Source organism: Chenopodium quinoa, unplaced genomic scaffold (assembly GCF_001683475.1).
Source record: "Chenopodium quinoa cultivar QQ74 unplaced genomic scaffold, ASM168347v1, whole genome shotgun sequence".
NCBI classification, from domain to species: Eukaryota; Viridiplantae; Streptophyta; class Magnoliopsida; order Caryophyllales; family Amaranthaceae; genus Chenopodium; species Chenopodium quinoa.
The window spans coordinates 36066-57722 of NW_018744589.1; the positions used below are offsets into that span (position 1 = coordinate 36066).

Here is a 21657-nt window from a genome sequence, read left to right on the forward strand (position 1 = left end):
CTCCTCAGTCATGGAGCTTTTAGGGGCATTATTCAAATTAAAAACAACTTTATCATCCCCTACTGATAATGTTAACTTACCACTTCTTACATCTATGACTGCTCCTGCAGTGTTAAGGAATGGTCTACCCAGAATAATTGGGGTTTGCATATCCTCAGCCATATCAAGAACAACAAAATCTACAGGTATATAAAATTTACCTACTCTAACGGGGACATCCTCTAAAACACCTAAGGGGTATTTGAAAGAACGGTTGGCCATTTGTAGAGTTATATTGGTAGCTTTTAATTTACCCATATTCAACTTAGAACACACAGATAATGGCATGACGCTAACACTTGCACCTAAATCACATAATGCATTATCAATCAAGAGATTGCCAATATGACAAGGGATAGAAAAACTACCCGGATCTTTTAATTTAGGTGGAGACTTATTTTGAAGTACGGCAATACACTCTGCAGTGAAAGCTACTATCTCTACCTCACTAATAGACCTTTTCCTCGTCAATATTTCTTTCATAAATTTTGCATACGAGGGGATTTGTGTGATCAATTCAGTAAAGGGAACTGTTACCTTCAAATCTTTTACCACCTCTAGGAACTTACCAAACTGCTTATCCAAGTTTGTCTTCGATTGACGATTGGGGAATGGAAGTTTGATAATTGGCTTTGGAGCATTATTACTCTTGTCTGGAGTAGCCACCTTCTCTGGAGTTGTACCCTGCAATGTAGAATTAGATATGTTAGTATTATTTTTTAGCCCTGCAGGGCTATCAACTACATTGTTTGGTTTAACGTAATTAAGATTAGCATTATTTAATAAAACAGGTTCATCAACTCTGGACATAGAGGGCCCTTCGTAGTTTGAACCACTCCTTAAAGTAATTGCAAATGCTTGATCCGTAGGTCGGGTTGGTTGCGCCGGCAGAGCTCCCTGTTGGCGGGCTTGTAGAGTAGCGGAGAGTTGCGCAATTTGATTATCTACAATTTCATTGTGCGCTAGAATTTGATCAATTGTCGCATCTCTACTCTCCATGTGCTTTTGCATATTAACCAACATTGCTCTAATTTCCGCCAGAGAAGGGTCGGAAGATGAGGGGGTTTGTTGTGGTTGGTTCTTCTGGCTAGCATTGGGATGATAATATTTCTGCTGCTGTGGCGCCTGTGGTTCTTGTGGTGGTGGATTTTGAACATTAGTGCTCCGGTAGGAAAGGTACGGATGATTCTGATACCCAGGATTGTAGGTGTTGGAGTATGGGTTATTCTGCCTATAAGCTTGGAAGGCATTAACTTGCTCCACGGAACTCCTGCAATCTTGCTCCCAATGACCTACAATACCACAATTTTCACAGAAGGCCTCATTAGAATTATTATTAATTGCAGAAACATTAGCTATATTAGCAGTGCTCAGATTATCTAATTTTTGGCAAATAAAGGTTAGTTGAGCTTGCAAAAAGGATACAGAGTCGACACTATGCTTCCCCTTGTTAGTAAATCCTCAGGGATTCCCATATTGGGAATTGTGTATCGCCATGTCTTCAATAACCCGACCTGCATCATCAACATTAAGATTCATAATCTCCCGCTAGCTGCAGAGTCTAAAATTATTCTAGAGGAATTTCCAATGTCGTTATAAAAGGCTTGGATTAACTGCCATTGCGCTAAATTATGGTGAGGGCATTCTCTTTGTAAGTCCTTGAACCTCTCCTAAGCCTCATATAAAGATTCATCGGCTTCTTGGGAAAAGTTCTAGATCGCACTTCGTAGTACTGCTGTTCTCTCTGCAGGATAATACTTGTTATATAAATTCAAAACAAGAGTTCTCCAGTCAGTTATACCAAGTGTAGTTCTATTTAAGCCATTAAACCACAATTTAGCTTTTCCAGTTAAAGAGAAGGGAAAGAGAATCTCCCTGATTTGGTCTTGAGTGACCCCGGCTTGCCTGATGGTGTTGCAATATTGACAATAGTCGGCAATGTGAAGATTCGGGTCTTCACCCTTGGCTCCACTGAATTGCTTCCTCTCTATCATCGTTATAAATTGAGGTTTAATTTCAAATTGAACCCCATCAAGAGCCGGAGTAGGGGTGAGATGTGGAAAATCCGTAAGCTTTGGTTGTGAATAATCACTAAGCTTCTTTGGAGCCTTCATCTCTGATTCTGCGTCTGATGATGTCTCTGAATTGCTAGAACCAGTTGGAGGATCTCGGTGATTATTGTTATTATCACCAGAATCCGCTAGGATTTGCTTGTAGAAATTTTTCTGTCTATGGAAGGAACGTTCGATCTCAAGATCGAATGGGATGTAACCTGATCTGGAAAACCTGGGCATAAACAAAAACTAGAAGCAAATATGATATTTGTCTCAGAGAACTAACGCTCTATGAGACAAAAGGGAAATAATCTAGACTACAAAAACAATCAGAAATAAAAATAAAACCGTTTCCCCGGCAACGGCGCCAAATTTTGACAGGGTAAAGTCGTATCCCCTAATCAAAAGTAAATACCTAAATCCTCTAACTAAAGTAGATAGGGAAGTAAGGTCGATCTCCACGGGGAAACAAGCCTTTTTACTCCTAATTAATTATTAAAATCTAAATTATCTAAATAACCAATATTTATATTTGAGTATGAAACTAAACTACAAAGAATAGGAGTAGAGGGAAAACAATATATAAAAGGATCTAGGGCATAGGTTCACCAATAAATAATACTCAAGGGTAAAACATAGTAATCAATCATTGACATTGCATAAATAACATGATTAACATGCTCTCGCAATTTATTAATCAACATAGATCTAACAGGCCCTCGCAATTTACTAGATCTAAGTTCTTATTGAAAATAGCCTTTAATATCAAATTAACATCTGCTCGATTCATCAATTCAATATTGCCATACTTTTACAAGCCGCAATTGTAAAATGTTAAAACAATTCAATAAGAAATTATCATGCAATACCAATAATCAATAATAGTCAATCATCAATGCATCAATTAACCAGATTGTAAAGGGCTTTCGCTACGTATTACAATCACACAATTAATTTACCGGTATTAAATCTCATCTCTCGAATCTCGACTTAACCATTTATAAATTAATCTGCCTATTGAAACTAGACCTAAACATTAACTCTCATCTGTCGAATCTCGAATCAATGTTGTCAAACTCATGCATAAAAGATAGGCCTAATCTAGTCATAGAGCATTAAATCAATCAATAGGAAATTAATCTAGCATTGATAATTAACAACAACAATTTACCCCTTCATATTATTTATAGATCCCCATAAACCCTAGAAATAAAACTACTCACACATATTAAAAACTAAACTAATCAAAGTAATAAAGCAAGACATGATAAAAAGAATAAAGTAAATAACTAAGATTAAGAGAAGAGAAATCGTTACCAAAATAAATCTGGAATTAAGAACAAAGGTTTAAGAGAAAAGAAATCTAAGAGAATAATTAAGAGAGTAAAGAAAGAGTAAAAAGAAGAAGAAGAGATACTAAAATCGTATTACGGAGGAGTATTTATACTCCGTACAAAATCCTAAATTAAAACAAATTAAAACTACGTTAAACGTCTCCTAAGAAATACACGCGCCCGATCAGGCGAGGCATCGCCCGATCGGGCGCGCCTTTTTAGCCCTACAACTAATCTCGCGCCCGGCCGGGCGCGTCACCGGGCGCCAACCTAAGCTTCTCCCGCCCGGCCGGGCGCGCCTCCGGGCGCCAACCTTTTTGGCCGGGCGGCTCATTTGGGCCACTATTTGGACTTCGATTGGGCTCCAACTCTTCGGGCCAATCTGAATTTCCTCTTCCGGTCTTGAATACTCGGTCCAAATGCCCCGGTATCACCTATACCGAGCCCTTAATCACCGGTTCGATGGCTCTAACCGGCCCTGGGCTATGGAATATGGTCGTGCTTCTCCAATGTTCGTGATTGCTCCGAAATATCTCAGGAAAATACTCCAAAAGCATAAATCCCTGGAAAAGTCAACCAAATCTACGAAAACACTAGAAAACACCAATTAGTGGCTCTAAAGAGCCAAAAACACTACTAATTATGACCAAGGGACGGGGGTAAAATACTATATAAGATAGACACATCAGTACCATCATCCCCGATCCTCTTTTCGTGGTTCCGAACCATATGGAGTTAGTAATCTCATGGATTATGAATGGGGTGTAACCTTCACGGGTCAATCGTTGTTGCCTATCGTTGTCCCTTTATTCGTGGTTGCCTTAAATGATCTGTGAACGGTTTACAAGTTCCTTAAAAACTTGTTGGCGGCTCCCTACTTTCCTTGTCCCTAATTGTATTATGTCAATTCCCACTTTCTATGAGTGCCAAGCATATTCACACATGCTTTAATGTAGGCGCACTTCGAGCGACGCCTACACTAACCATCTAAGATTTGGATAAAAACTATGAGGCACGAAAATAATATCTGACTATCTTTGAAAGTCTCTCAATTCGAATAGAATTAGGACTTTCAAAAAGAAAAGTTTTATTAAATTTCAAACTCTTTAATCTTATCTTTTCAAAAGGAATAATTAAGATCTTTTAGAAACTTATAGAAGATTTTAATCAATCCTAATTTGTTTAGGAATGGGATTAAATCCTTTGGACCCTCAACATGATCATTGGGTCGTAGGTAAGGTGGGGTTAAGTTCGGTTTGGTCTTAGTTTAATATTTTGGTCATAACTTATTTGTTATAACTCGGATTTGGGCTTACTATATATAGCTGGAAAGCTCTTTTTAAGCCCCATCCAATTATTAAATCATTGGACCCAGATTATGGACCAAAATAAACTAAACAAAACGTTTTTATAAAAAGGACACGAAATGAATGATTTTAAAGGACACGAATTGAATTCTTTTGGGTTTAAAGGCACGAACAGAGGAAAATAAGTTATGGTTTGGGAAATGGTCTATGAATTGGGTTGGTTTATGAAATGGAAATATGGATTTAAGCACTCCAAGATTAAATACTCAACCTGACCAATAATGGCGGTGAAAGGTTGTTCATCATCGAGTTTGGTTTTGGGGAGACATTTTTAGGAGTCTACAATAGCATGCTTGGAAATCCTCGACGTTCACCAAGTCTTAATAGTCTTATCAGATCTTGTTCATTGGGCTTTCTAAGGTATTCATCACTAAAGTGAGAGACAATTCCTTCCATAAAATGTTGTAGTGAATCTCTTGCAAGAGATGCACTAATTCGAATGTAGTCATCCATGGAACAGAATCAGCAGAGGTGCCATAAGCTATTAGCCTCATAGCAGCAGTGTATTTTTGCAATACGGAGGCACCAAATCTTCCTGTAGCATCTTGTCTTTGCTGAAAGAAGGGATGACGTTCTTCTAAAGTTTGCTTTATTTGGAGAAATATATGTTTGTTCATGTGAAATCTCCGACGAAATAACTATGGAACAGGATGGTCAGCAAAGTAGTCATTTCATAAACGATTGTGTCCATCCTCACGATCCTTTGGAACAGGGATCCTTGGTGCCCTTGGAACTTGATTTTACATTTGATATACTTCGATTGGATTGGACATAAAAACTTCATTCATCATTCGATTAACAAGACAATTCGCTTGCCTTCATCTTTCATATCGTTGTGTTTGGCTATTTTATGAATTGAAGAGGAATTAGAAGAGTTGGAGTTTTCGTCGGATGACATGTTATTAAAACCAAGTTGATATGAGATGGAAGGTAGAAGATTATTAGGGGAAAAAAATTGATGATTGATCGACGGAAATGCATCTCATCCATTTTATAGAACAAATGTGTTTGGTATGTAGTCATATTTTTTGTCTTATATGATAAATTTGAAGTCTTGCATGCATGCATTGATTCAGAAAGAAGTTAATAATTTTTTTTAGTAATGTAGATGCATGCATTTGTATTGTCACTATCACCTTAGCATTGTTATGTACATAAAAGTAATGAAATGTCACTATTTTCTTTTTAGTGTTAAGTACATCAGTGTACAACATTATTCACTATTACTTTTTTTAGTGTTAACTGTTAAGTACATCAATGTCTAGTATCTAATATTTTCTTTTCAGTGTTGGGTACATTAATTCTTTTTCAGTGTAATGTAAATCAATGTACATCTTCTGCAGTGATATATCAAAGTGAATTGCTGGGTTTATTCTAATAATTTATGTACATATAAAGCATATAATACGATTTTAATAAGGGATATGTTATTAACTTGTTTTTTTTATTAAATAATGGAATTACAGTGTAACATTCATTCATATCCTAAATCAACAACACATTAAAACTTGCCAAAATAAAAAATCGGACCTTAGTACATAAAACTGGAAAACTAAAAAAGAAATTATTTGAAATTAAGCAACATTCAAACTATAATTAACCATACACTAATACATCAGTCTGAGGGGAACACCTTCTTCAACAAATTGCTCCTTAGTTCTTGATCTTTCGAAATAAGTTTGGCTTTGAATTGAGGTGTTTAAATAACTCCATGTTAATTTTTCTTTGCTTCCTTGCTTCTTTCACCCTTTCTAGTTGCAACCTTGTAAGTTCCTGTTGATTTTCAGATTGCCTTAAGGTTCATATTCTGGCAGTGTCGAACCATTGCTGCCATACTCCAAGTGGCATGTTTGTCATCTTGCTCTTTCCTTTATTTTTGCTAGATTTATTGCTGGAAGGGAAGCCTGAATACCCAATATCATCACTTGTTGGTGTTTTTGGGTTTGATGAAGATGAGTAGTTGCCAGCTTCATTGATACATGATCTCTTTGAGTCACTTCCTTGAGTAGATGTTTTTTGCTTGCATTTTTAAACAATATCTTCACTTGGTTTCCACACATCATGTTGTATCAGAATGTCCCAAACATGCTTGTCTTAGAAGGTTTTTAGACATCAATGATGTCTTTGTTTTGTCATTAGCATATATGTTATATGTTGTCTTCATAACATCTTCATCATTATACCACCTCCCCTTCTTGATTGAGCATGAGCATGTGAACCACAAAATTTAGAACATGAAGCATTGATCCTTCTGCAACGGTTTCTAAGTTGCTCCGAACCCCTCATTTTCAACAAATCTTCTCGTGTTACCCCGTTAGTACCTTCTTCGAAACACTTTTGTTTGTATAGTCTAACATTTTTATACATTTCCTCAATTTTCCTCCAAAAAACATCGCCCTTTTGGTTAGTGTTAGATTTTTTACAATTTTGACTAACCTCAAATCAAGCCTTTATAAGAACTACTTCTTCATCTTTTGACCGAAACTTTGTTTTTCCATTTTGATTGCCTCCTTCATGACCTCTTTCATTGAATTCGACTTCTTCTACTTTTGGTTCATTGTCTTCATCTGATGCATTCGATGTGTATGAGCAATCGAAACTCGAAAATGCACATCACCTTGTAACATAGGAAATTGGGACATAGGAAATGTTGAATCACCTTGAGAGATTTGAATATTCTCAAAAGATGGGGTAACATTTTGAGAATATGAATAATTAGAATTTTATGGTGGTTGAAAAGGAAAAGAAGTGAAAGTACTTGGATTTGAGAAATTGAGATTTTGTGAACTATAATTCAAAATTTTTTGAAAATTTGTATCTAAATCCGAGTTGAGATCAATTGGAAGGTTATAATAGTAAGGTTTAAGATTTGGATTATTTTAGGGTTGTGATCAGTTTTGAGATTTATAGGGTTTTTTTTTTTTTTTTTTTTCCAATTGGATTTTGGAATATTCATCTCTACACAATTTGGTTTACAAGACAATAATATTCACTTTCACAAAAAGTGTTTCAAAGTACCTCAATATTGGGCTCATTTAGTCATTTTATAGAGGAAAAAAAATAGAGTCGTTGGTAATTTTGTTTTTAGAATTATATTTTAAAAATTATGGCCGTTACAAAAATTAAAATGGTTATAAATTCAGAATAAATCTTAGTCATTGATCAAATACATAGGAGTCACAATCTTCTTGTGTCATGTCATCATGGGTAGACATGAAAACCCATCAAGTTGGAATATTTTATTCTATAACCCCATGCAAATAACCGATTATTTCTACAACCTGGTTATTGCAAAATTTTCCCAAAACTTTCTCTCTCTTCATTTTTTATTTTTTCACTTTCTCTTCCCCATTAACCAACCTCAATGGTCAATAGTTGTGCAGGTCACTGGTAAAAAAACGCATTTAAAGTAAAAGGGTAGAAAAGGTCGACTTATTTTGAGTTAATTAAAAGCTTAACTTATTTTGAGCAAACCGACTAAAGATTGACTTATTTTTAATAAATTTTCCTAATACTACCTCTGTTTCTTTTTAGTTGACACGTTTTGACTTTAGCACTACTCATCCACCTCCCTTTGACCGTATTTTGTGCTTTATACGTAATGAAAAAATATAGTCATGTGGGATTTTGTTAGATTCGTAACGTTATATACTTTCAAAATATCAACTTTTCAAAATTTTTACTCATCGATAATTAAAGATATTAATGCTTGAATAAGTGCATTGACAAAATGACAAACGTGTCAACTAAAAAGAAACGGAGGAAGTATTAAAGGTAAGTTAAATTGAAAATACTTAGGACTTGTTTGGTTGCCTAATAAATTCATGGGAAGTTTATTTTCCTAGGAAATAGATTTCTATATACTTGTTTGGTTGACAATGATGTAGGAAGTGGGACTTCTACTTCCCACAAAATGGAGGAATTAACTTACCTAGTCCCCCTTAGATAAGTTAAACTTCCCATGGGAATTCCCACATTCAACCAAACAAATTTTGACAATTTCTAAAAATTATAATTTCATGGGCATTGAGTTTTCACGGGAATTTCTACTTTCTCCGTTCAACCAAAGAAGTTCTTAGTACGTACAAAACAACATACGTTGGTAATTTGAATTGGAAATATTGAAGTATTTTTCCAACAAGTTTTTCAAAAAAAAAAAAAAAAAAAAAAAAGTATTTTCCAACAATTTGTCCCACCTTCCCTTTCTTCTCTCACTTCGGAAGCAAAGCAAATCCAGAGTTCCAAGACCTGGTTTGAGAGGAGAAACTACACGACGACGAAACCTTCAATCACTCAAAAATGGATGATTACACCAGAGAAATGATGGACCTTAAAACCCTTGTCACCCGTACTCTTGAGAAGAAAGGGGTTCTCGCTAAGATCCGAGTAATTTTTCTTCAATTTCCCCCCCTTTTTTTTTGTTCATTTCCCCTTTTTAATTTGTTCTTGTAGTTTCTGTTTGGTTTAACATTTAAATGTAGTTATGAGCTGGGAATTTGTTGCCATTTTCCAATGCCATTTATGAATTTTACAATTTAGGGTTTGAAAATTTTGCAGAATCCAATTGATTTCATCATCCATGTAATGGTTTTTTTTTTTTTTTTTTTTTTTTTTTTTTTTTGTTTTTTTGAAATTAGGGCTTTTTTCTTTTCAAAATTGGGGATTTTGATTTGGGTTATTGCCTAAATGTTCAAGGTTGTAGCTAAAATTGAAAGATTTTTCTGGGATGTTGAATTTGGGTAACGTAACATTTCTGTTTGTTTGAAGCAGAGTTTGCTAATGTGTAGTTCAGTTAGATTGATCAGTTACCGATGTAAAATTAGCATCTGTAATTTCACAACTTACTCCTAATTTATCGCAATTTATTTATTTAATTTGGCAACTGTTTATTGTTTTGAATTTGTTCACTTCTATTTAGATCATTCTTATGGTTAATCTGGGTGTGGCACTTCCTTGGTAAATACGTGGCTAATCGATTTCATTGTTTTCCCTAGGCCGAGCTTAGAGCTAGTGTTTTTGAAGCGATCGAGGAAGAGGATCGAGTTGTTGAGAAAGAAGAAGAATTGCCTCCAGCACTACTGGGTAGCTGCAATGATCGTGCCAAACAACTTCATGCTTCTCCTTCAGGTGGCTTATGATCCCCCCTACTTTTACAGTTTTATTTATTTAGCGGTTTAGCCTTATCATTTCTCCTTTTGGTTTCTGGTTTGGTTTGTTAATATCATGGTATTTTCGAGCTATCATTGTGCTTTAGTGCTGGTCACAAGAGTAATAGATGATTAATAGTCGTGGAAGATTCACTTCTACTCTCAAGAAGCAATTTTTTTTATTTTTTTTTTTTTTTTTTTTTTTTTTTTTTTGGGGGGGGGGGAAGAGGAGGTGGTGATGGTGAGTGCAACTTTAGTTATTTGAGGAACTAGTGTGGCTTATTAGTTACTTTCTTATGAGACTATTATGAATTGGCTCATCAAGTTTTGAGGTGTGATTGTACTATTTTAGATAATTCTATTTCAGGAAATGGTAGACGAAGAAGCAATAGTAATGTAGTGGAACAGACAATATTAGTGTTTGCTTATTTTATTTTTGGAATACTTAGAAATAAATGAACAATTGACCTCTAGAAATAAATATTCTGGCTTTTTAGTAGTTTTCCAATCGGCTGCTTATTTAATTTATGGAATACTTTGAAATGGACAACTAAGTTTTAAAAATAATGATATTGTCTTAATCTTTTGAAAAGTCTTTTTACAATGTTTAAGGAGATTTGGGCTTGTCCTCTGAGACTCTGAGTAATGAAGATTGATTACAAATTTAGTTTGGTGGTGTTGAAACGGCTAAGGAGAATAATATTCTTCGGAGTTTAGGTATTGCCTTTGACCTACTTGGTACAAAGTCACTTTGCTATCATCTTGTAGGTTAAGGTCCTGTTCTCCTCACCATATTTACATTTAACTTCAAGTACAAACAGTTAATTTACGTTTAAATAATGCACAAAGTTTTGGCTTTAAAGTTTAGGGCTAATAAGTTTAGACTATATAAGGGTGTGCTTTGTTCTCCTAAAAAAAATAGTTTTAGGGCTAATTAGGTTTAATAAGCTTATTAGGTGTACATATAAATATAACATAAAAATTAGGGGAATAAGGTCTAATAAGTTAAGTTTAGACAAGTTCATGTGAATTGAACACACCCTAGTTGAGGACTAATAAGTTCAAATTAGCCGGGGACTATATTTTCACTTATTCCGGGTCTAATAAGTTCTAATAATATAAGTTCTAGGTAAGTAAGTTAAAATTTGATAAGATAAGTGAAATTCTGGATAGTTTTATATTTGACGACGTCGAGTTGGTGGCGGAAAAGGCTTGGCATTTGGGTGACCCGCCTGCTAGTTTAATGAACAAGTTTCTTATTCTCAAAAAGTGTTCATAGGAGAATCTAAGGACATTATACTTAATTATAACTCAGACATCCGAGAGTAACTTTAGGTTGATGGAAAACTAATTTTGTTATAATTGATTAAGGGAGTTGCTTAGAAAATTTAGAACATATTTATTGACCATACATTGTAGGGGCAACAAAGCAATTGATTGGTTTGTGCATTTGCTATGTTTGAGTGATATACTAAATACTGCAGTAGTTCTTATGTAGTCATGTAATTATGCTGATGTGAATCACTTTTTTCTTGGTGGTCTGTCTGGTCCAATGTTCACATGGAGCCACTTTAAGATAATTCTCCTTATCAGGATGGAATAACATGACCATGCATTTAAATTCTTGTTCATTAGTGCCCAATGTTGTGGACGCCATTGCTCTTAGCTATGGCGGTGAATTGGACTCAGGTCAAAGTATGCAAGGTCTAAAATCTGAACTGTATAATAAATGAGCTGAAATTTGAGTCTGACTCCGAATATGCCTGATTCACTGATTGGACTCCAAATCTGATGGACATGGCCATGTTTGACCCCCAACTCCAAATCGGTTTAATAAATAGATTTTCTATTACCCCTTTTCAGATTTACATATGAAATTCCAAATTTCATTTAAATGCCTAAAAGCTAGTAGCAGTCAAACAGTGAAATTGATACTCCTAATCCCCAACACTTACACAGTTAAATAATGATAATTATTACTTGAACAATTATAAGAGTAAAAAAATCCTATCTAAAAAAAAAACATTTCTTAATATTGTTTCCAGAGAGGAAAGCCCCATGGCACAATGCGCTCGTTGTTTTTGAGATGAACTTCAATATCAAAACCTTGGTTGCTTTAGGCTTCATGCTTCAAATCATGACAAATTTACATATACAAACAGTAGTGTGAGAAACCATTCCAAATTCAATAGACGAGGAAGAGAGAGATTATGCGTTTATTGTTGTTCCTATTTAAATTTTAATTTTTAGGCTGCTGATTGATTGATAAATGTTTGAACAAGTGAGATGTTCGTGAGAGATTTAAGAGGAGAAGAAGTTGAAGTTGCTGTAATGTTGACAGAATTCTACAACAGTACAACTCCAAATAAATTTTGGCAGAGGCTGGGGAACGGATAGGAGGAAAACTGGTGAGGAGAGAGAAAGATAGGGAAAATAGAGTTAGAAAAGTGATGGAGGAAAAAGTGAAGTTTCAGGCTAGGCTTAATTTATACTATCAAACATGGTAGAACGTATGGGTTGGACTCGGTTGAATGCAGTGCAGTCCTATCCGACTCCTATTAGGATTAGGAGTTTTATCGGATTCAGGCTCGAATTTTCTTTTTCGTACTCAGGTCAGACTTTTTATTTTGGATTGGGTCAGACGTGGATTGGATTCAGGTCAAATTGCTGTCAATTGATATATTTATCTAGGTTTGTATTAGAAGACTTTGCTGTTTGGACTATGTGAAAGGGTTTAACTTTTTCCTCATGTTTCTGTTATTTTGAAAATATGAGCTTCTGTAAGCGTACTGGAGTGTTGTTAGTTTTGTAGATCACCCTTTGACATCTTTCCTGGAACATTGTGGAAGTTGGGGTAGAATGAGGTATCATATAGAGCTTTGGTGCTGTTAATAACTCCATATTGTATATTTTAATATATGTAGTCTTCCCGTCTTCCATGCCTTTCTTTGGGACAGAAATGAAAGCATATAGACTATTGTTCTCAACTCATGGATTGTGGAACTGAAGGATTCATGTGCTTAGATGAAGTATTATGAGTAGCATTGTTGATGTTATCATATCCTTGCAGGTTCTTGGTGCAATATGTGTTAGTGTTAAGGGTACAACCGTACAACATCTCAATTACTTCATCCCTCCCGATGATCTTCAGGCGTGGGATTGAAATTGAAAATAAGATTAACTGTTGAATTATAGTGGGTACACAGTACATAAGTAAGAGAAAGTGTTGTAAAAGAGAGAAAAAAAATTGCTGGGGGCGGAGAGCAAAGGGAAAACGTAACCTTCTTTTTGGGATACTGCAAAATGGAAAGTGTGAAATTCTTTTTGGAATGGAGGAATTACAGTTATTTCTCCATTTTAAGTTTTTCCTTCAGAACATTTTATTTTTCTGACATTTTCAATTTCATACTTCGTATATTGCTTACTTCAGAAAATTTTATTTTTCTGACATTTTCTAATTCATATACTGATAAATTTTTTCCCTTAATGGACTTTTTAGTTTTAGAAGTTACTGGTTTGCTGTTTATTTTCTGCACTTTAGTGAGCTATCACAGTTAATGTGTAGCTGATTTAGAACTGTTAATCATAATTCATGGTGTGTTCAAATTTAGAAATTAGAATGTTGTTTGTTTGAGGAGGCAGAAGGGCATGATAAACAAACTGGGATGACCCCAGCTAGCTAACATACATTAGAATAATGTCTTATTCAAAGGTAGCTTTTGATAAGATTTAATGGACTTATTGACATGATGGACAATTATGTATTATCAGAGGGAATTGATGAACTGCTTCTATGCTGTCACCCCATCCCTGTCTCTGATTCAGAAAGCTATGGTTAGAAGATCTCATCTCCCAATTGAAATTAGGGTTTGGGGGCTTGCCTTGGTTGTGTGAAAATATCTTTATGTGGTTCTTTGATCCTGGCAGTTAAATTGTATTATTTGAATGTGGCTTATTTGTTTTTGATACAGAACCTCAAATTTCCAGTTCTAACTCTTTCTTTAGTGTGTAACTTTAGTTGAATCTTTTTTTCAAATGCAGGGAGGCTTCTTACTGCTCTAATATGTGAATACATGGACTGGGCACAGCTAAATCACACGCTTAAAGTTTATCTTCCAGAGTGTAACTTGGTATCTAGAACCAATTTTTGTTGCAGAATCCATTAAAAGATGATAGTAGTCATAGTACCACTACCTCTGGTCAAAATACTCATTCTTTATGTATCTTTGCTGTTTTGTTTTGCAGCCGAAAGATTTCTGGAAAGCTGAGTTGAAAGAATTTAGCAGCAAAAATGGATATGATCTTAGCAGGAATGGAGAAAGTGGTCCTGTGCTTTTAGATGTTCTTGAAGGATTTTTAAAGTTTGAGGTATGATTAATGACATACACTATCATGCTTTGGAACATGTTAAAAATGATGGGGTTCTCTTTCTTAAAGAATTTACCTCGTGTTGGTTTAGAAAACAAAATTTCTAGTAGGCCAATATTTTCAGTATGGTTTTAAATTTCCATCTTTTAACAATATTGTCATTGTAACTTTATTGTTTTTAAAATTCAGAAGGAGTTTCATCGTAGTTAATGCAAAAATTTGACTTCTTTCCTAAGTTTTTACCTTTAAGTATAATTATTCTCGTGGTAATACTTATAGTTATATTGGAATTTAATGTGGTTTCCTATTATTTTTGTAATGTGTAGCAATGATAATTTGGATCGTAGGATATAAGGTCTATATAACTGCTGATAAAAATATACAGGCTATGTATCCCATTAACCTTTTTCTTTAGTCTTAGTTTCATTAATTGCTGTCCATGTCTTATATGTGTTATGTATTTATGTGGTTGATGCTAAGTATTGGTATATATTCTATGTGGGTTCACTTCGGAGGGGCTGTGTACTTATGTTTTCGAGGGTAATTTAAAGAAAAGGAACATATTTAAGGCGGTATTTATGATGCTTAATATGTGCTGAATGTCTCTGTTGAAGGTCATAAGTGGGCTGATGTCACTAGGTAGCATTTATATACTGGGGGGGGGGGGGGTTGCTGGAGAGGTTCCACAAAAGCTTAGCTGTGCTGAGTGTCTATTGAATGTCATAGCAGAGCTGGTTTCATTGAGTAGCCGCATGATCTTCTAATAGATCACGCATAAATTCTAATAGATCGTTCATTTTATGTGTATTGTGAGCTGGATACTGAAGTCTTGAATAATTGAGTCTCACAGTTGTAGCTGCCAAGTGAATAAATGATTAGGGTCTTGAGTTGTCACACTTTGCTGGATTTTCACTAGGGCATATTTGTTGAGGGCCATACATATGAATTTTATTGGGTGATTGTTGATTACTTATCGTTGGAACCTTTGGCCACTTAACCTCACATCATGCTAATCTTGCTAAGTACCTCTTTTCATCTTCTTTTTGTATTGACTTCGAAAGTAAGAGTTGCTTGGTAACAGAGGTAAATTTACAACAATATGGGAATAGTTAAGAGTTACAAATTTCAAATATCAGAGGTGGCAGTGTTTGGTATGCACATAACATATGTACCTAGAACGGATAAAAATCTGGAAAGATGTATGATTATGTAATCATAGCCTTCATAGGGCTCAATATTGTCTAGAAAAAAGTTATCACAAAATAGGTTTAAGAATTTGCTACAGGAGAAAAACTAAGGGCTCATTTATTGTCGTTTTTTTGTTTCCAGTTTTCAGTTTTTTTTGAAAACAAAAACCAAAAACATGGAAATAAAAAGAATGACAAAAAAATAAAATAAAAAAAAAGAGTAATTTTCACTTTTTTGTTGTCAATTTTCAAAATTAATGATTATCTGAAGGCTGACTAATTTTTAATTCATTATACAAGTTATATCGTATAATTTATAAAAATCTAAAACCCAAAAGCTGAATGACAGGGATACCAAACACGCCCTAAGATGTACGTGCACAATGGATGTACCATTGATTTATCTAATTATAAATCATCAATGATAAAATTCCTATCGTGTTAATTTCTTCTCTTTCAGTTATTGATACATCATTGGATCCAATGGTTTAGTTTGAATTCGTAAAATGGTTGAATAAAAGTTGGGAGGGGTGGGGTATATGAGAATTGATACTAGTATTAATTATATGAGAGATTCAGTTTAGGTTGAAAGAATTTAAGGATTAAGTGAGGGATTAATTCTGAACGTTAATTGTTGAAAGATGAAGGGGAAGAGGGGTGGAGACTAGGGAAAAGAGGCATGAATAATTATAGAAGGAAAAAAGAAGATAAAAGGGGAGGCAACTTGTGTCCCTAAAGCTTTGTGTTTTAATTTACTACGTATAGATAGGTAGATTGATTGTATAGTTGCTAAGCTTTCCAAATATTAGGATCATGTCTGGTCTTCTTTCTTGCTAGTACTCTATTATACTAACTGCATGCTACTGGTTGACTTGTGTAGAATTTAGCCCAAGTGAGAGGCGGTGGAAGGAGATTGAATACTGAAAACGAGTCTTCGTCAAATGTTGAGCCACGCAACGTTCGAAGACCATCATCATCATCTGTTGCTGGAGGCTTACCTCCGTTAGTGAGGTACTTATACTTGAAACCCCACTGATGCATGTTGTGTTTTTTACAAGGTCTTCACCTCTTTAAGTTCTAATTATTGTACATACTCATAACAGATCGCATCCGGGGTCTCAGGCATCTGGTAAGGAATAAGCTGTACCTTTTTCTGGAATCCGTTGAGAGTTTTGGTGTTTTAATTACCTGAAATGATGATATATAATGCATGTCAGAGAGGAGAGCAGGGTCTTCTACATCTAGCTACAGGAAAGATGATTACAACTGGAGATATGATGGTGAAGAATTGCCAGAGGATGTGATGCGTGCTTCAGCTGCCCTGGAAAACTTACAATTGGATAGGAAAACTCGGAATCTAACTTCTTCATGGAGGTCTATCTCCCCTCCTCTCTAGTTTTTTTTTTTTTTTTTTTTTTTTTTTTTTTTTTTTTTTTTTTTTTTTTTTTTTTTTACCTCTAGAGCTTATCTTTTTTCTTGAGTGATTGGAATTTGAGAAGCTGTGTGTTTTCTTTTTTCTTTATCATTTAGTTGCAAGTCTAGAATATTAACAGCTGAGTAACATGGTAACACCTTCAGTCCTTCACAGACTAACCCTAATAACCTTGCGATAATTAAGCTTACTTAATTGTCGGGTTTGTGATCTGAGAAGTTTCGTTTGTTTTTCCCGAAGTCTAGAATTTAAACAGTTGAGTAATATGGTAACACCTTCACAGGCTACCCAAATACAATTAAGATATGAACCAGGTTACTTTATGTGTGTTCGGAATAGGTTGTATACATGTGTAGCATTCATTTATGGCTCCATGCTGCTAACGGCTAGCCTATCTCTATTTGGGTGTTTTTTAATTTTTAGAGAGCTATATTACCCGAGCCCTTCATATTTCATTTCACCTATAGTACCAATATTGTCATGTTGGTTACTCTGCAATCTAATATAGGTATGGACACTTGACACACAATTTTGGAAATTAAGTGTGAATTTTCCTAATGTCATCTGAGACCTGAGCATGTGTTCATGTCCTACAGTACTCGAATTTTGTGTAATATAGCTGAATTGAGTGAGAGAACACCTTGTAGTATCCTTGTCATGGGTCATATTTCCCAATTCCACATATGCAACTTTTATGGTGCTTTCTCTACTGCTGAAAAAAGTAAGGGTCCATTCGGCATTGTTGTAGATTCATCCCCCCCCCCCCAGCAAATCTCATAAATTAATAAATGTTTTAACTTTGAAGGATAACAAACCTTCAACCTCTTAGACCTCACAAACTATCTCCCTTATCTGTCAAAGCCTCTTATCTCTTTTTTCTCTTTTAGAACTCAACCCCCTTTTGCTGTTCTCTCTATTCAGTTTCATGACAGTTAGTTGTGGACCTTGTGGTGGTGTAGCAACTCAAGCAAGGGCCAGTGAGGCAGCCCAGGATCCTTTGCAGTATCCCGTTACCTGTTAATGCCCCTTTCCACCTCTTTTATATGTATGCAAACTGCCAAAATCAACACCATGGCCAGGTTGTTGCAGCTGCTGCCTTTTTCTATTCACTCTCGCTCTATTACTCTCTTTCTCACTTTTCTCTTCTTCCAACCTTGAATTTATAATTCATTTAATAGTGCAAGCGTATAGAATTATTCAATCTTTCCAATTGATTCAATTAAATAAAATGGCCTAAAGCAACACTGTAGTGGTATTCTTGCCATCGGTCCAAATAAGTGGCTTTTGCAGAAATATAAAACCTATTCCATTTTTCATTATAATGAATTTTGTTAGTTGTAAATTTTCCCTGTTCTTTGATTTGTATCTGGACCTCCTTGTGCCTGTATAAATTTCAAAGTATTAGTGATGTAGCTTTATTAGTTTCCAGTTCAAAAAATAAAAGCCAAATATGATACCGAACCGGACTTAAGATTTGAGCTCATCTGTTATCTCATTATTCCTACCTGATCTCCTTTATTTGCCTACCCTCACTCTTTATCCTTCATCCACCAACAAGACCACAATCATTTCCCTAATCTGTGAAATTGTTATCGCTTTAACACCTTGCCCATGAGGTTTGATAACTACTCCACCCCATGGAATCTACCACTCTCCTCACTCCTTCCTGAACACCTCCATTAGTTTCTCTCTATAGTTCGGCAAAAAAGGATGTAATATTTTTGGTATAGTGACGTTCAGTTGCCAAATTGACACATAGGGATGTCAATGGGGCGGGGCGGGGCGGATGTTGGCCTTCCCATCCCCATCCCCATCCCCACCTAATATTTTCATCTCCATCCCCATCCCCATCCCCGCGGCGGGTCCAATTTTCATTCCCATCCCCGTCCCACCGGGTACAACTCCAAAACCATCCCCGCCCCACCCCCCACTTGGATATCCATCCCCACCTAATCCCCACCAAAGACCCGCCTAATCCCCACCCAAGATCCACCTAATATCCGTATCTCAAATACACAATCTTACATAATTAATACGAATTATAAAATAAAACATTCTATACACATTTTTGTGTTATAATATAAGTGTCGTACAAAGTATTATAATTAATATTTTATTTTATGTAATTATTTTATAAAATAAAAGTATGTAATTTTGCTTTAAAAAATATATAGTTGTGGGTATGAGGTGGGGATGGGGCGGGTATGAAGTGGGGCGGGTGGGGCGGGGCGGGTGCAACTTAAAATCCAACCCGCCCCATCACCCATGGCGGGTATGGTTTTTATCTCCATCCCCGCCCCACCACCCGCCAAATCGAGACCCATCCCTGCCCCATTGGGACGGGGATGGGGCGGGTCTCCTACTTGACCCGCCCCACTGACACCCCTATTGACACATATAAAAGGGGTGGTGATTCTTGAGGTTTTCTGTGGCTGTATCAGTTCCTTTTATATGATTTGAATACGTTTGTATACTAATAATTGTTATCAACATACTTTTCCTAGGAAACTTCATAAAGGACCACTTGACTGAAGTGAATCTGTGAAATTATGATTTGTTATAATATGCATAATGCTTCTGATGCACCTTTGGATTTGGTTTATTTCCCACTGCATTTAACGTTTATATTGCCATGTGTTTAGATTACCGTATAGGCTGTATTAGTTTTACATTTCTCTTTTTTGCCCTTCCTGATCCGTAAAACCATTGAATATATTGATAATCCATATACTTGGAATGATCTCATTTTTGAATTCCTAATTTTGTCGCAGGCATGGTGGGGATGGAATCTCTGAGGATGATGGAGTAGATCACATGTAACCTGTACCACTTTACTTGTAGTTTATGTCTATCTTTGCGCTCCATATGCGAGTACCATTGTGATTAGTTTATTGAGGTAGTGAGTTTTATGATCTTATATATGGTGAATCTGCAATGTAATTCATTCCTTTCTAGTGTGTTTTTCCAATCTAATTCAGAATGTGTGGTGGCCCTCTGCCTTTGAATTTATTGTAGCTCCTTGTCTGCGGGTTATTTTCTTGCGAGAGTTGAGCTCGTGATTATTGTATGAATGATTTGAGCTTCATCTATTATATGCATTTGATAGGGTATAGGGTATAGATTATTATATGCATTTGATTATGCCGAATTGCTGATATACCCCATTTCGGCGACCCTTTGTTACCCCCTCACTCTCAAGTGAACCATCAGTCCCTTTTGCCACAATTGGTAACTTCAGTCTGGTGTGGAAACAACCAACGTTTGACCAGAAGTCAAGACAAGATTTAACGAATACTTAATGAATTTCAACTTTTATTTAAACTAAGTAAATAGCCTCCGTTCCGACATGTACAATAAGATTCAAAATCACATAATACATAATCAATTATACCTTTATTTCAACCTGCATTAGTTTGCACATTTTCACTACTGAGTTTTCCGTTGGTTGGCTTACTCCATTGTGAAGGTGTTTATGTTAGATACTGCCATTGTGATTAGGGGCTCAAACCGTATATGCCTTCACTAGGCTGCAGTGTTTTTTTCATTGTGATAGGGGCTGTAATGCGTAGATACCTCACTAGGCAACAGTGTTTGCATTTCGAGCTTCCAATGTAATACTAGTGTCTGCATTGTGTTTCACCACGAGGGCAACATGTTACAGCTCAAATAATATTTGGCTTGGTTTTAGCGGGAAAATTAGTTACTACAAATCTACAATTTGTTATGAATGTTACTCGGTTTTTGTCTTTTTCCTGGTGGTTATAAGATTCCTTTTAGCTTTTGTTTTAAGCTTAATTAGCTGGTTATATAAGTCATGCAATGTATTAAGTTGTGGTAAGGAATTAATACACTGAATCTTACCCCTCTATCTCTCTTCTTTCTCTCTCTATTCTGTTATCCCTTCTTTTCTCTTGTTTTCAATTAATTCATCTCAAGGAAACCCTGTATTTTCTGGGTTGAAATCTCCTTCTGATTTCATCCTTTACAGTGGTATCAGAGCCTCCGCTGTATTTCTCTGTTCTCTACCAGTCTGGCACCAACTCTCACTACGCGAGTTGGCAAAATGGAAGCTCAGCTTGCAGCGCTGGAAAAGAAGCTGGAAGCTCAGACTACTGCTTCAGCTGCTTCTGCTCAGAAGATCGAAGAACTCTTGGGAATGCTGCATCTCATGAAGGATCAAATAGCACAATCAAAACCTGATGATCGAACTGTTCAGCCTAAACTGGGGTATAATCCTAAACTAGAGTTTCCAAAATTCGATGGTAGTAACCCTAGGATCTGGATTAAGAAATGTTGTAAGTATTTTGATTTATGTAAAATTCCTGAGGATCAAAAAGTTGATCTAGCATCTTTGAATATGTCTGGTAAGGCTGAAAACTGGATTTCTAGTTATATGGCTAATCGTGTTAGGGTTGATTGGAGTGACTTTGTCATTGATCTTACTGCACGTTTTAAGGATGAAAAAGGAATTAATGTGGTAGAAGAGTTTAACAAGTTACAGCAGATTGGTAGTATTGAATCATTTGTTGATGAATTTGAGAATCTGAGATCCATCATGCTGCAAAATAATATATGCTTACCTGAAAAATATTTGCTGGAAAGTTTCATTGGTGGTCTTAAGCCTGGGCTCAGACCATTTGTTAGGGCTTTCAAACCTCAGACTATTGCAGCTGCTGTAGAGTATGCTAGACTGCAAGATGAATCCATCCTTGCCAACTCACAAAAAACT

At 35.8% G+C, this 21657-nt stretch overlaps 1 protein-coding gene across 1 annotated transcript; it reads left to right on the forward strand.

Annotated features, from left to right (window-relative positions):
• The first annotated feature begins 8936 nt into the window (after positions 1 to 8936).
• On the forward strand, positions 8937 to 20041 carry LOC110699509 (protein TONNEAU 1b-like). The gene is made up of 8 exons (XM_021877000.1): positions 8937 to 9180; positions 9789 to 9921; positions 13983 to 14071; positions 14187 to 14309; positions 16377 to 16507; positions 16600 to 16625; positions 16714 to 16870; positions 19700 to 20041. The coding sequence occupies exons 1-8, from the start codon at positions 9094 to 9096 to the stop codon at positions 19746 to 19748; spliced, it is 795 nt and encodes a 264-aa protein (XP_021732692.1). The 5' UTR covers positions 8937 to 9093; the 3' UTR covers positions 19749 to 20041.
• The last annotated feature ends 1616 nt before the right edge of the window (positions 20042 to 21657 follow it).